At 43.6% G+C, this 15,512-nt stretch overlaps 1 protein-coding gene across 3 annotated transcripts in view; it reads right to left on the bottom strand.

Annotated features, from left to right (window-relative positions):
- Positions 1–15,512, bottom strand: part of LOC8041750 (glutamate receptor ionotropic, kainate 2) — a 398,324-nt gene that overhangs the window by 94,935 nt on the left and 287,877 nt on the right. For all 3 annotated transcript variants that reach the window (XM_040215999.3, XM_040216000.3, XM_040216001.3), the window contains one exon: positions 518–888. In XM_040215999.3, coding sequence (XP_040071933.1) covers positions 518–888 — 371 coding nt within the window. The remainder of the gene's footprint in view (positions 1–517; positions 889–15,512) is intronic.

The raw sequence follows: 15,512 nt of genomic DNA, 5'->3' as shown, positions 1-15,512 counted from the left end.
ATGTTTGTAAAAATTTACGTGGAGGCGAGGTTCGAACCCGCGACCTTTCGGTTGCCAGCTAGACACGCTAGAGACTAGGCCGCGCGGACACACTTGTACGTCTTGGAAACGAGCCGGTGTTTGTATGTTTAGCTATCGCGTTCCGCTCTTAAAGGCGAAAATGAAACGTCCAGCTGCTATCTTTTTTAAATAAATTAGGTTGCTTTATTTTTCACCACTCATGCATAACTATTTTACTCCCTTGCCCGTACCGAGCTTTTCTTTCACGTTATTATCTTTATATGTATTATAATTTGATCCTGAAAACCAGTCCAAGGTTTGCGTCACCTACAGTTTTGTTTTATGACTTTGAGCTATAAAGTGATTTATTATGTGCCTCGCATGTAGGTATGGAATAGGACTACGAACACATTTAAGTGAATTTCGTAACTCTTTGGAAAACCCTTTATAGCTCAAAATTTCACTGCATCGCCGCTCAGAAAACATGAAAACTTAGGAACAATAAGCGAAGTCGCACCTCGGATTAAGGTCCGATCCTTGCTGCATGAGAGAGCCGATGGCAAACCAGAAGCGATTTGTCATTCCGAGTTCCTCCGCTATGTCATCAAGGTCCTTAGGCTCGCAGTTTTCTCCAAAGGTGTGCTTGTTCTCCATGGGACTAAATCTGCCCAGCAGGCAGTACCACAGGCTGAGGGCCAGGTAGGCCGTCAACATGTACAGCCACACATCGACCGAGAAGGGGAACAGGAATGAAAAGAGCGGTGCGTCTCCTATGAGGGGCTTGCGGAACAGGATGCTGATGCCTGTGTTCATGAAGGGCATCGTGAAGTCGACGGCTTGTTCGCGCACGTACGTGATGGTTAGGTCGACAATTGCCATGTCCGCCTCCTGGAAAATTTTCAAAATAATAGCAGTAGGTCACCTTAAAGAAGCAACATTGTGAAATAATAGGTTGTATTGAACACTGGAAAACACAGTAAAGATAAAATTAACCTGTTGGCGTTTTACCGGGTGTCGTTTATAATTTTAGCGAGTCAAAACTTTATTTAAATTAATATGAATACTTTCTTAGCCAGTTTTTTTACTTCGCGAGTTACGCGCTTCTAGTATGTTCCGTTTAAGGGGGGATGTGGTGCTTTAGAGTAATTTTCTTATTTATGAAATATTGCTTATTATATTTTACATAGATAAAACACCAGCTCGTTCATATTCCAACTATGCAGTCAGATACTGAATATCTTTACCCGAGTTATGGGAGATCGGCACAATTTTATTAAATCATTCCTTACGGGTCATTAAAAAAGTATTCGTAAATATGAAATTTTTTTAATGCAACTCCATTTACACACTTGTAACTTGTGCAATGATACTATTTTAGATCTGACCTGAGTGTGTTATGTTACTAAAAACCGATTGTCATTATAGTATAAAAGACATGCTTTATTGTTATTTAAGACAGTAATTAATTGGATATAACTTTTAAGCTGGGAGACTATACAAATAGCATCGCCGCACAGCTCCATTCTTCCCGATGAAAATGGCACCAAACGTGTTAATATTGTCTAATACAAACTTCAGAAAACGTCTGTAAGGCATTGTTGCTTGTGAAAGAAGTGTGAAGGGAGAAAAAACACTTGAAGTACATATGTGTATTCCTACTGAATGTTTATACACAATTAATACTTCCTATTTCTTTTAATATTGAAAATTAGATAGAGCAATAATATTTTGTACAGAGCTCTGTCTAAATATAAGAAAAGCCATTTTCTAAAATGTTAACTTTTCCCAACTTTTAACCATTTAAAGAACAGTCTTCCGCCTTAAGTAGATTTGAATTTTTAATGGCGAAATTGTAAGTACGCCTTTCATTTTGTTTTGACCGGATCGTAAAAGGGGACCGTTACATAGAGTAACATCCTTGACAGTTTTGAGGGTCGCGGAAGTAGGAAGTTTTAGAAGGCCATGGGTGATTTCAGATAAGATCGACCAAAAGGTGGCTGGTCGACATTTTTAAATCAACTGATGTTTTTATATGACATTGTCTAGTGTCTGGTATAAACGAATCCACACTTAGTTTTGACCAGAAAAAAATTTGGAGACAAGAAAAATCGTAAGGCAGGGAGGGGTGGACAGTTGCAATAACGCGCACTGATGGAGGGGGCAAGTTTGAAAGTGAATAATTAAAACAATAAAATTAGGAAAATTTTAAAACTTTTTACAAACAAACTATGGGTACAACTTGCTTGTAATATAAAGTAATAATATTTATTAAAAATTTATTTAGTTTTCTAAAAATTGACAAACATGCCTGCTCGAACGACAAATGGCAAACTTTGGAGGTCTGTATCTCATGAAATAATTTAATCATTATGATATAATTTGCAGATATTATTCTACTAATATATAGCTAATATTTAAAAAAAATAACTAAGGTATCTGTGCGATACAATAGTTAGGATATATTTAGTCAAACATGGAAAAAAAATCAAACAAAAAAAATTCCGATGCGAATAAAAAAAAAACACCACCCTCGATTTTTTTTTAAATTTAGGTAACCTGTTATACTCTATTTTGGCATTCATTTCCATTAAAACATGTTGCATCATTTTATTGAGAAAGAAGATACAACTCCCCAAAGTAGGGTCCTTTTTCAAAGCCTACACTTAGCAGTGTTTTATACAAGAACTGACTCTGAGTTCCAGTTTCATGAAACCAACACACATCTTTTATATATTTTTATTCAGATGAGGCCAATGATAACTAAAGAAATCGTTCACACACTTAAATTAAGGAGAAACTACTGTGTACAAAGAGGTATCATATTACGGACTAGTGATCCGAGAAAAGATCATGCAGCCATCGGCCACTAGGAACTTTGTTTACTTTATTCTCCTGCGACACTATATGCTATTCCCTCTTCCGCTCTACCTTCATCTCTCTCTCTCTCTCTTTCTCATGTATATCCCTGATATATATCCAGAACAAAAACATGTTCAAGCATTCCCTTTCTGCGTGGTAGTGTTCTGTGGCTAGCAAAAATCATTTCCTCGCTAAGCTCACGATTATGGCAAAATAGTTGCCGGAAACCGCAGACGACACTCGTCGCTAGTTCTGGCAAAACGGCCAATACAATCTTTTTTTCGCATTTCCCCGCTCGCTGTGAAGGACAAGGGGGTTCGCTTCAACCAGCAAAACATAGCCGCCGACGCCTGTTTACTGAGCAGTCATGCCTGTCGCCATCTCACTCGCTGGCGTCACGGGCGATAATATCAGGCACAAAGGGGCACACCAACCGGCAGCATTATCCCCAAATACTCGATCCTCGCGTAAATACATAGAGTGTAAACGCTGTCGCCATGTTATCGTAGTAAGACCGCCCCCCCCCCCCCCCTCCCCCAACGGGGGACTGCAGTACGCGACGGCGTACTAACACAACGGCGACGATATCGGCATCGCGGGCTCCGAATTTTCCCATAGTTCTACTCCACGGGTATTTCTCGAAACGCTTGATATTGTGTACGCCCGCCTGGAAGGATTTCAGGCGCGTAGTTAAGATAAGGCGGTTCTCCGCGGCAAAAGAAAGCAATTTCACAAAAGCTTAAAAGCGGCGGCGACGCGTGTGCGGTGAACGCTTGTAGTTTTGGTGTAGACAGGGTGTGTGTGTTCTCGTTGTTGACACCAGCCGGCGATAAGGCACTGCAGGCGGTAGCTCAGTACAGCAAGGGCTTATCCGAGTGACCATCAACGTAACCCCACCGCCAACCCCTCGCGAACCGGTCGCCGACATGGCTCAGGCTGTGTCATGAACCACGTGGTAGAAGCTCGGGTGCTTTCATATCAGCGCGTGGAGGGACGACAGTGCGATTCCGGAAAGTCTTTTTCGAAGGCCGCTGACCACAATTTTTTGTCTGGAGACTTTCCCTCTTTCTTCCTTTGAAGTGGATCAAGCTTTGCCGACAGCCTCAGTTGTGACCTCTCTTTTCAAATGTACGTTTGCAGTGAGTGAGCTCCTCAGCCTCGGACTTGTCACTTGTGCACCCAGTAGTTCTTTCACTTGGCAATTATATGCCATCAGTTGGGGTTTAATTTCTATTATTTATGTATACATTATGAAGACGTCCTGGAGCTCCGAACGAGTGTTTTGTGCAGATTACTTTTGCAAACACAAAAAGACTATACCAAACCAGCGGAATTTTCGAAGTGTTGGCGAGTTGGACCTAAACTCGTTGAAGCAAATTCTTCCGCCTGACTGTTCCACCAAAGTGAGTGCGACGGACTACCTGTGCTACCATTGCTTCATGCACATCACTAAGGAGATCTCGATGCGAAGCTCAGAGCAGTGCCCTGACGTATTTGTGCCAGCTGAAGAAGCAATTGAAGATCTAAATCGCAGCATACTACCTACAGATCTGTCGCCGCTGAGACAACCAAGCGTCGTAAGAAGTCGGGACAGGCCGGCCTATGTCAAGAGAAAGCAGACAGAACTGGAGCAGGTTGCTGTCAAGAATATACGCTCAAGGCTACGTATTGCGTACGACAGGGACGCACCATCGGGGTCGTCCGAACCAACATGCTCCACATGCACTGAGTGGGTGGACAACTTTCGGCAGGCCTTTGAAACCGCCACCTCTCTCCGGGAACGTTGTCAACTGCTTACACTCCTGCCGTCAACACTGACGAAGAATGAGGTTCAAAAGATGATTCCACAGGCCTCAATGTACCTCATCAGTAAATCCCGAAAACTCAAGGAAAAGCATGGCGTGTGGTATGAACCGGATCCTTACACGAGGTACAAGGTGAGCCCTGAGAACCTGTCTGCTGCCCTAGAGTACTTCGCGAAAGACGAGCTACAATGTTCGCGCCAAAGTCCCAACCAGAAGGACGTCATCTCTGTCATGCTCAACGGAGAGAAAACGTTCGTGCCAAAGCGCTTCATGACACGCTCAATACGAGAGGCCTTCCGTATATACAAAGACAAGCATCCCGATTCCGGCGTTGGGCTAACGAAATTTTATTCGTTGCGCCCTAGATGGGTCTAATGTATTCCACACCAGGAAGTGTGCGTTTGTGTGCGCTGCGCCAATTATTATCTTTGTATTGCCGCTCTAGAGAACGTTACAGGCTCAACATTCAACACTGGTGAAATGAACTCGGTCTTTCTGTGCGACCCAGCAACAGAACTGTGCCTTCAAGGAGACTGTGATCACTGCCCAAAAGGCCAGTTTCTTACACTCCAGGAACTTGATATCCCGGAGGATGAAGAGATTGTGCTTGCAACATGGGAGTCCGGCGACCTTGTGAAAAAAACTTTGGAACCTGAGTCTTTCCTAAAAGTCATCCAAGTGACGGTTGGAAGTTGGGTACTTCACAACCATATCCGGCAAACGCAAGGTAAAGCGATCTACGATGAAAAACAGTGCATGCAACGCGGGAGCATTGTCTTTCATTTTGACTTTGCTGAAAACTGGACCATCGTGCTTCCTGACGAAGTGCAAGCATATCACTGGAAAAAAAAACAAGTTTCGATATTTACATGTGTAGTGACGACAAGAAAATCTACAAACAGCTTTGCCATCATCAGTGAGGACCTGTGTCACGACGCCGCTCACGCTTGCCTGGCTCTAGAAAAAGTGAAGGAGTGGGTTGAAGACAACGTTGCGGTATACTCGTACGTGACGTACGTAAGTGACGGCGCCGCCAGTCATTTCAAGAATCGCTACCAGCTTCACCAATTTGCAAAGGACGATTGCCCACAAGCCCAGTGGTTATTTTCTGCATCTGGACATGGGAAAAATGCATGTGACGGAGTTGGCGGACACGTGAAGCACCAGGCCACGCTGAACAACCTGAGAGAACGTTCAGTAAGCGCAATTCAGACGGCCAGGACAATGGTGAGCGTTCTATCAAAGAAACTGAAAGGCGTGCATCTCCTATATCTGGACGAAAATGAGGTTGTTCGGTATCGTGAACAAAAAAAAGAAGAGTGGCTGACGGTGCGCGCCTTCCCTGGCATTCAGTCTTGGCACGCGTGGCGGCTCAGCAAGTCATCAACAGAAGGGACCTGTGACGTATATGTAGCACGGACAGTCGGATCTGCTTGGAAGCAACTTTATTAAATGGGTACAGCGAGGAAAACCTTAGCGTAAAGTGCCGAATTTGATTTCCCAAGGACTGCTCATTTTGAATGCAGGGACATCTTATTTATCACATTTTTCTTCACGGGGTATTAAACCTACTGTTTTTGTTGGTGGTTACTAATAATTTTTATCTGATCACTATAAAAAAATCCCAAAATGTTATCCTCGAGCAGGATAAAATATATCGGCTTGCCACGATTCATTCATACACCGAGAGCATCGAAGCTGCTCCAGTTAGGCACTATGGCATCCGTCACCTGAAATTGTTTGTAATCGTAAATACACAGCCAACCTAAAAATCTTACTATTATATCTTTGTTTTTGTGTGTGGAAGTAAAGTTATTTATTTTACTCCAGATGTAAAATATACCGGAAGGTACAACTTCACACTGCATCATCTTTTCTCAAATCATTAGTCTCTAATATGATACCACTTTGTACGTTTATGTAAAATGCTGTATATAGTTTCTCCTCCCTTTTACTGTGTGACCGATCGCTCGTTTTATCAATGACCTCATCTGAATAAATGTATATAAAAGATTTGTGCAAGTTTCATGAAACTGGAACTCAGAGTCACTTCTTGTATAAGACACTGCTAAGTGTAGGCTTTGAAAAAGGACCCTACTTTGGGGAGTTGTTTCTTCTTTCACAGTGCAATGATGCAACATGTTTTTAATAGAAATGAATGCCGAAATAGAGTATAACAGGGTACCCAAATTTTAAAAAAAATCGAAGGTCCCAGGTAGCACACCGCGTCGGCCGGTATCGGGACTACGCCGGCCGGTCCCGGTAACAGGATGGCGGCGCCCTGGCCATTGGCGCCGGTGAGCTACCGGCCACGGCCGGCGTCGGGGTCTCGTCTTGCTCACTGGCCAGTTCCGCCGAAGAAGTTACAGTGACTGGCCGGCATCGGGTTTTTGCTGTCTTTTCTGGCCAGTCTTTCTATGGAGGTTCCAGTAACTGGCCGGCATTGGTATTTTGCTGTCTTTGATGGCCAGTATTTACATGGAAGTTCAGTAACTGGCCGGCATCGGCACTTTGCTGTCTTTGATGGCCAGTATTTACACGGAAGTTCAGTGACTGGCCGGCATCGGTGCTTTGCTGTTCAGGCTGGCGAGCCCCGCCATGGAAGTTCCGTTCACTGACCGACATCGTTTTATCTTTTTTTTTTTTTTTTGACGTTTTTACTATGCAGTCAAGTCCTCCAGATTTTGACGAACTTTGGCAATTCATGAACAGCGAGTGGAAATATTTGCGTAGATCAATCCTTCGCAAATAACTGTCGAAGCTGGTGTATTTGATCCCAGCATGGCAGGGCTGACGTGTTTTATTGCGAAAACGCGAGAAAAAAATAATGCGGCGTGGAACATTTGCAGTTCAGGATTCGAGACTCTGACCACTTACGCTATGAGTAGGGTTCGGAGTTTTCGGTTTAAACCGATAAAAACCGATAAAAGTACGCCGAATCCATTTTCGGAAATTCGGTTTTAACTGAAAAAGGTCAGTTTGTAGGTTCGGCGTTTTCGGTTTAAACCGATAAAAAACGATTAAAATACGTCTAATCCGTTTTCTAAAATTTGATTTTAACCGAAAAAGGTCAGTTTTTTAGTGCCGCGTCGAGGTGGGTGGGAGAGGAAGGGGGGAGGGGGGGCAGGGGGGGGGGGAGAAAGAGAAAGAGAGGGCTTTGCAGAGTTCGACATTGTGTGACGTCTTGATGATTGACCTCTTCCAAGGTTCAACATGCAACAAAAGAGGTCTTGGATTGGCCTTCACGGGACTTTCGCTTCATGCACTTCAGAGGACATCGAAGAAAGCCGTTTATACCTTTCTTAAAACCCTCTCTCAAAGTTCCCTTTGATTAAAAACATAAATACAATGGAGTTTTTTTTTTTTTTGCCATTCCGCTGTTTTTTTTTACGGTCATCACCTCAGACGGTCACGTCGTCAGAATGGTAAGGAAAAAGAAGCGCGCTCAAGATTATGCCCGCGAATTCCGCGATCTCGAGCTGTGTCCTGACGGAAGCTGTAGCGAAGACCACGTATCTACGTGTGCCGTTATTCTTTGAGTGATCACAAATATCACTGCTATAAAAATAATCTTATCCGGTGTCCGATGGACATGGTGTAATTTTTCTTAATATTCACCGAAAAAAACGGTAAACTTTTTTTAGGAATAAATATACACCGAAAAAAACCGAAAATTGAATTTTAAAATAAACACCGAAAAAAGTACGCCGAATTTTGAAAAAATAAAAACCGAAAACGCGGAACCCTAGCTATGAGGAATAAATTACACAACACCGAACGACACCTTTTCAGGAAGCTAGTTTAATTTGATGCACTATACTTAAGGTCGGTGGTATACGCACGTGTTTGGCACTGATAAGAAAAATAAAATAAAAACGGTATAGCGGAGAATCCGAGTGAAGAACAACAACCACAATTAACAAACACGTGGCATGATTGAGCACGCGCTTTGAGTTACAAAAACAATAATTTGCATTACATTGCAGAATCTGGACAAGAATGAGATGTGTGTTTTGCTTATGACGCTGCGAGATGTACACAACTTTTCCTGAGATCATGTTATTGGTGATTTTAATTGAGTGTGAAAATATGCTATTTCAGGCAAGAATCGACTATTTTCTGTGGTAGCTACGACCATCTAACAGAAATATTTCAAATGTTCACATAGCCAGATGATCTGTCCCCGATAGCTTATGTTAACGACATACCGCACCAAAAAAAAGTAAATATAAAAACATTTTTTTTTTTAACACGATAAAACGGGAAACACAAAGGCGTTGTGGGTGTTTACACTGCCGGGTTTGTGAATGTGACCCCTTGGCGCTACAAAACATAAATGTTATCACACCGAACGATACCGTTTCTGAAAGCTAGTTTATTTATCCGCGCTGTTCTTCGATCTCAAGAATAAAAACATTATAGGCCTAATCAAAAAGTAAAATTGCGGAGCACAACCTCAATAAGTAAAACCAGGGTTCTGGCATATCACTGATGTGCCAGAACAAAATTAAGTACTACTTTCCGGAAGGCAGAAAATTAAGAGATGTGCTCAATACGTAGCGCGCTATGAGCTACGGTATATAACTGCCTTAAAATAGCGGTATTTTTGTTTTAATAGTGGCTAAAGGTGACCGCCTTTAGACAAACTTCGGCTGCATCACTGTGGCAGTTTGACCATTTACATACACATTTTCCCATTTTTCTCTCAATATTCCCATTATTATTAGCTTCTTTACTTCGTTGAAAGCACTTGCGCTGTTTGCGTACTACACCAACCAACCTATTAGCACGGAGGGAGCGATTTATCCCGGCAAACAGGAGGGCCACGGTTTGTGCATTGCATCAACTCAAATTTGGGCTGGCACTTATATTTTCACATTCTGCGTGACTTTTACCCTAAAGTAGGGGGCCGGCGACTGCAAAAAACACAGAAAATATTTAAAATAATAAAAACAAGAAAAAATCGCGATAAAAAAAAATTAGAAAACTTTCTCTCTAGTGGGATTCGAACCACCGACCACTGCGTTACCAGCAGGACGCGTTAACAACCAAATCCAAACCGACATACAGAATGTTCGATTGTTTAAAAGATTATATGCATGCTGAAGTCGGTTGGGTATATTGTGCGGTTAGTTTGAGTTTAATTTTTTGCTACGTGTTCAGGACGCATTTATATTATTGTGGCAATGTTTACATGCTAAATAAGTTATTATTACTGTGTATACTAATGTTTTTTGTTTTTTTTTAAATTTGCATTGCTGGTCGTTTTATTGCAAGCGTGTTGAAGATAGTTTCCGTAAAGTCGCTAGATATTCATTAGAGCCAACCAACGCAATCCAATCCAATCCACAGCCCTTTTTTACACGTTTGGCCGGGTGTGTGGACTTTCATATCTCTGTCTTCAGGTCAATTCACCGATTAGTCGTGATGCGTGGAGTTTATCTTAGTTTCAAATGTGTCTAAACAAGAAGGAAGCGACTGTGAGCCGTGGAACTACGTCAAATCTGCTCCACAGCCAAGATCATGGTACGGTCGCTCCAAAGTAAGTCCTTTCTTTGTCTGTTAGGGCTAGATTATTCTTTCCTCCGTTCAAAATTCTTGTTATTGTCTAGATCGCTTGCTTTTACCAGTATTACTAATTGTGCGCGAATGGGGTAATGCGAGGCTGTTTTTCTTCGCTCACAAATAGGCTGCATACTCGCTCGAGGTCCATCAGTAGCGGCGGAAGTTTTGGGGAGATGGGGGGGGGGGGGGGGGACCGCGGCAGCGCTTGGGCAGCGGCGGGCGCGCGCGCGGGGGGGGGGGGGGGGGGGAACCGCGGCAGCGGCGGACGCGCGGGGGGGCCGGCCCGCCGGCGGGTGGAGGCGGAAAGGGGAAGGGGGGTTGTTTGATTGCCTCCCTCCACCGTATTGTTCACTGGTAAACTACAATGTCTGGAAGGGCGCGGTGCCCTCCGCCTCTATTATTTGTCGCGGGCGTTGGCCGTTGCAGTGGGACAGCATCGGCGACATGGAACTTTGTGTTGTCGTCGGACGAAAATCGGTGTTTGTCGCTCTAGTGGGACGAGGCTTTTAGAGAAAACGTGAATTAGCAGATACTGTGAAAACCATACAAGGGGATTATTTTAGGCCTTTATTATTCTTAGTATGGGCGACCAATGTGTCCGCACATCCGTCTGTTACCTGAGCTGCCAAGAAAATTGTGTTTACAGTCTTATGCATATGGGTGGGAGTTAGCACATTCCACTTGGACCTGTTCGTACTTTTGCTAAAGCCCCTTTCGCATTCTTTATTTTTTTTTTCTTCTCCAATTTGTGAGTTGGGAGTCTACACTCGTATGTAGTGTATGTATTCCTCTCTTTTATTCCTTGTTTTTTGTTTGTTACTTTTCAGGATATTCAATCAGAATGAACTCACCACCTTATTACATGGAAAGGCTGTTGTTATTTCCAAAGTGTCTGTAAAACAGTCTACCTGACATCTTTTGCTCACGCCCTGGTTTCTGAAGCTCGCATTCTCCGAACACAGCCTTTCTGATTTCTCTGATCCTTTTTCTTTTATGTTCAATAGATCAAGTTGTGAGTGTGCACCAGTCTGCGTCCTATGTGTTCCTGTCCTTTTGTCCTTGTCTTTTTGTGCACTTTTTTTCACGTTGGTCTATGATATTTTTTATCGTATATTCTAATTTGTGTTTTCATGTTTATACTTACTGCAGTCCTTACCAAGTAGAAGTTGGCATTCACTTTCGCCATTCTGATGCGAGTGTCCTGAGACGACACAGAATGACAGCTTCCTCTGCTGAAGGCCAGGCTTCATGGAACACTGCCAAGGCTGTTCATGGTAAGGTGCTCTATATATTGAGCAATATAATAGAAACTTATTGCTGATAGGATTGTTTTTAACGCAGACTGTGTTTATGGACTGGCCTTTAGCGATTCCGATGCCATTCACGTGGAATGAAATCATGTAGGGAAATTGCGCATCCCATTCGTAAGCGGAATGCTGAGTTTACAACAGAAGTGCATCTCGACTTGCTGCCAGTATTGCTGTGTGTGTTGTGTTTGCATTTTTATTTGTTTATTTAGTGTTCCCAATAATGGCTGAAGCCTTCCCATTGGAAGTGGCAACACACAAACACAAATGAACGGCAAGAGAGGTGAACAGCGCCACTCACGCCGTTCGCCACCGCACCCATTGGTTTTCGATGAGGTTTGCAGTATTGGTCTCTATGGTATTTGGTCATATATCGCACATGAACAGAACCAGGCCACTGTGCCTACAATTCAGCACTCACAAGATTTGCGTGAATACACCCTGCAGCTGGTCGCACTTTCAGAGTCATTTTAATGTTGCAAAAATGAATAATGACATTGGCATATTTCTCGTGCCAAATCCTTCATGCCTGTTCCGAACTCTGATCCCCACGAGATCACAGTAGAGTCGTTTCTGTTGTACAGTAAAACCTCGTTAATTCAACCTCCGCTAATTTGGAAATTTGGATAATTTGAACTGCCGATTCGGTCCCGTGAAACGTATGTATTAGTCAATGGCAGCAAACGCTCATTAATTCAGAGGGAATGCAGCGCACTATCGTAAATTCGGACGAATTCGGCAGGTGGCACTATCTACCGTCTGTTCCAAAAGGTATAACCGATATCCATCCGAAGTGCGCACGTGATTTTTCCGGTTTTCCCATGGTTTTTCGGTTGTCCGTGTTTCGCACCAGTTTTGCTCTGGATCGCCGTGCTTCAGCGCGTTACTCTCCTGGCAAAGAAGCGGCAGAAGCATTGCTGCAACGGAAAAAGGGTAGCACAAGTGACCGACGACCGGAATGGCAAAATCGCGACACGCGGGGCTATTGTTCCCGAGCGTGCCAATAGCGAGAGTGCCAGTCACGTTTTATGCCTCAACGCGGGGATCCTAAAGCCCGCCATTTTAACAACTATCCTATCCCTCAATTTTTCGCCGGCCACCCCCGCATTGTAAAATGCAACGTGACTGGCACTCTCGCTATCGGCGCTCGGGAAAAATGGCGCCGGGTGTCGCGATTTCGCCGCCCCGATTACTGGTCAGTTGTGCTACTCGTTTTCCGTTGCAGCTGTACTAGGCTAAGAATTTAGCGACGAAAGTGGAAATACTGAGGGCCTTAAAGGGCGGCGTCTTTTGACAACTTATGGAAAGTTACGACGTCAAGAGAAGCACTTTGGCCACGTACGTAAAAATTTTTGCCGATATCCTACGGGCTTTTGAGAGCGAGAAGTTCAACGCGAAAAGAAAGCGGCCTTGGAAGGTGGTGCACCCGAAACTAGAAGAGGCCTTGCTGTGCTACATTGTCAGCGCACGGGTAGCTCCGACAGTGCGAGTGCGGTGGAGCACTCGACCGCGCTAAGGAAAGTTGCCGTCTTCGCCCAAGTGTCGTCCAGAAAGCAGGCGGTAATAACAGATTTTTTTTCAAAATAAAGGTGTGTCACAGGGCAACGTTTTCGCGCAGCTTTCTTTGTCCTTTCAATATTTCTACTTTCGGTTAATTCGGACATTTTTGCCGGTCCCATGAGATCCGAATTAACAAGGTTTTACTGTAGTGGCACGGCAGATTCTATACTTGTTTTGCTTCAATCTTTGTAAGGGGGACGCTGTAATCCAATTCTACTCATCTCTGATGTACTAGATAGCACCATATTTGCAGAGATAGTCTTCAGATTTTGTAGTTCCAGCAAAATATATTTCAGCTTATAAAATATTTGTTATTTGGCTTGTAAATTTTCAAGCAGATCTAGATTGAAGGCAGCAAATATCTTACCTGCAGTCATGGTATGTGTCCGAAGTATATTGCATTAATATAATTGACCCAACCTCTTATTTTTGTTTTCAGTGCCTCTAGCGAATTGTGGATGCTAGGATTGCTTTTGTTTGTTTCACATAATCTACAACACTTTTTTCATCTTTATACTCAGTGCAGCCCTTGCCGAACGGAAGCTAGCATCGACTAGGCCAATTCGTTCCTGCATCATCAGCCAAGCCGAGGATCAGGTCCATGGCAGTCTGCGAAGGTTGTTGATGGTAAGCTGCCTTATACATACAGCTGTGTAATAGCAGCTTGTCCTGGATGACAATTTGAAATGCGTGTTTATGTTTTAGAAAGTGAAATTTGCATGGGCATACTTGCAACGTGAAACCTCACCAAGCCTGTTCTGATCTTTCATCCTTTTGAGATTTCAGTACAGCCGTTTCTGCTGCACACATACTGCCTACTTTGGCCAAGTAGAGACTTGATCCATATGATGGTAAGTAGGTGATTATCAACTGCTCAGTGCTGTCCGTGGTGACGTTCTCTCCTTATCAGATGACTTACCATGCTTGGTTCGCAAGGCATTTTAAAAGGAGAGCAAGTCCGCTGGAGCATGATGCTCCCAGTATTGAACAGTCGACGATCGCTTGTTCACACTCGTAAAGATCACGACTGCACTTCAAGCTCGGCAAGTGTGACACTTATGTGATTCAGCCAGTGGCTGTGCAGTATAAAACGCGCCCAATTGGCAACTTTAATGCAGTCTCGTGTAGTCCCATTGATGTTTTCTTTTGGCATGCATGATATGTGTTCGCACTTTTTTTTCCCCTCGCTTACCGATAGTCCTAGCTGTCTGCAGAGAGTGAGTGTGAAACATGCCAACAAGCCTCTAAAGCAGCATGCTGTGCAATTTTGGTCTATTGTGCAAGCGAGGAAGAAGACTGCTCGTTTGGCTGTTGAGGCTGCGACATAGACATTAGATAGTTTTATCTGAGCATTGTTAGACCCGCTCCACTCAAAAGGAAAGCACTTGCATGCACACAACGCTCAGTCAGCAACGACCAACCGGAGCGCAGATGCCGATGGAGAAGACAATTCCTGCACCCCTATGGCCACTGCCGACTGAGCGTTACGTGCATGCCTGGTTAATTTCCCGCTCAGTGGCTGAGCAGAGCGGGCCGTAAAAAGCGCTCAGCTAAAACTTTTTCTGATAGGGGGTGGCTGACGCATAGATATTTCAGACAGAGGGATGGCCGACACTGCTCACATCAATTCTCAGTGTGAGCAGCTCTCATCGCAATACGGAAATTATGATTAAAACTTCCTCTACCCGTTTCTGAAGGTTTTGGGACATGTGCTCCTGGCAGTATTGTCGGGCTAGACATCATTACACCCAGATCCACTCTAATAAATTCTAAGAGGATGAAGTCAGTTGCCACATAACTTGTGCAAAACTAAATCTGGAACTCAATCCTTCCTGTTTTCCACTGTATTGAGAACCTTGTCCCAGTATGTGATGGGTATGTGAAGAAAATTGACCAGATAAACAATATCACTTAGAAAATAGATGTCCCATACATATTAACCTGCATCTACCAGCCACTGTACACTACCTCACTACTGATTTGGTATCTTTCAATTGATATTCCTGAACTGTTCGCACCTGTAGACATCTTAATGATGATAACGAGGGAATGTTTCATCTCGTGGGATGGCATATGCTTAAAGTAAATGAGGCTTGCAGGCATTTTAAAGGGCTAGGGCATGCCGATGGAAAACACTCAATGTGAGTTTGATGGTGGACGCTGATAATATATACTAGTTTTTGTGTAAGTCGCTATTTTTTATTTCATGAAGTCTGCAGATGACTTTTAGTCGTCAAGTTGCCATTATGTGGGAACCGGGGTGTCATACTCTGCAATGCATTACATGTTTACCTGTGTTTACCCAATCTCATTAGTATGTGTACAACGGTGAGCTGTATATGTCAAGGATATGATTTGTCATTGTCTCAGTAATGCTAATGAATCGCTATGTTTACCTAAAAATGCTGAATGTGGA

Source organism: Ixodes scapularis, unplaced genomic scaffold (assembly GCF_016920785.2).
Source record: "Ixodes scapularis isolate PalLabHiFi unplaced genomic scaffold, ASM1692078v2 PGA_scaffold2__306_contigs__length_199485367, whole genome shotgun sequence".
Classification (NCBI taxonomy): Eukaryota; Metazoa; Arthropoda; class Arachnida; order Ixodida; family Ixodidae; genus Ixodes; species Ixodes scapularis.
The sequence above is the reverse complement of the archived record's forward strand: the minus strand, read 5'-3'. Positions and strand labels throughout refer to the sequence as shown.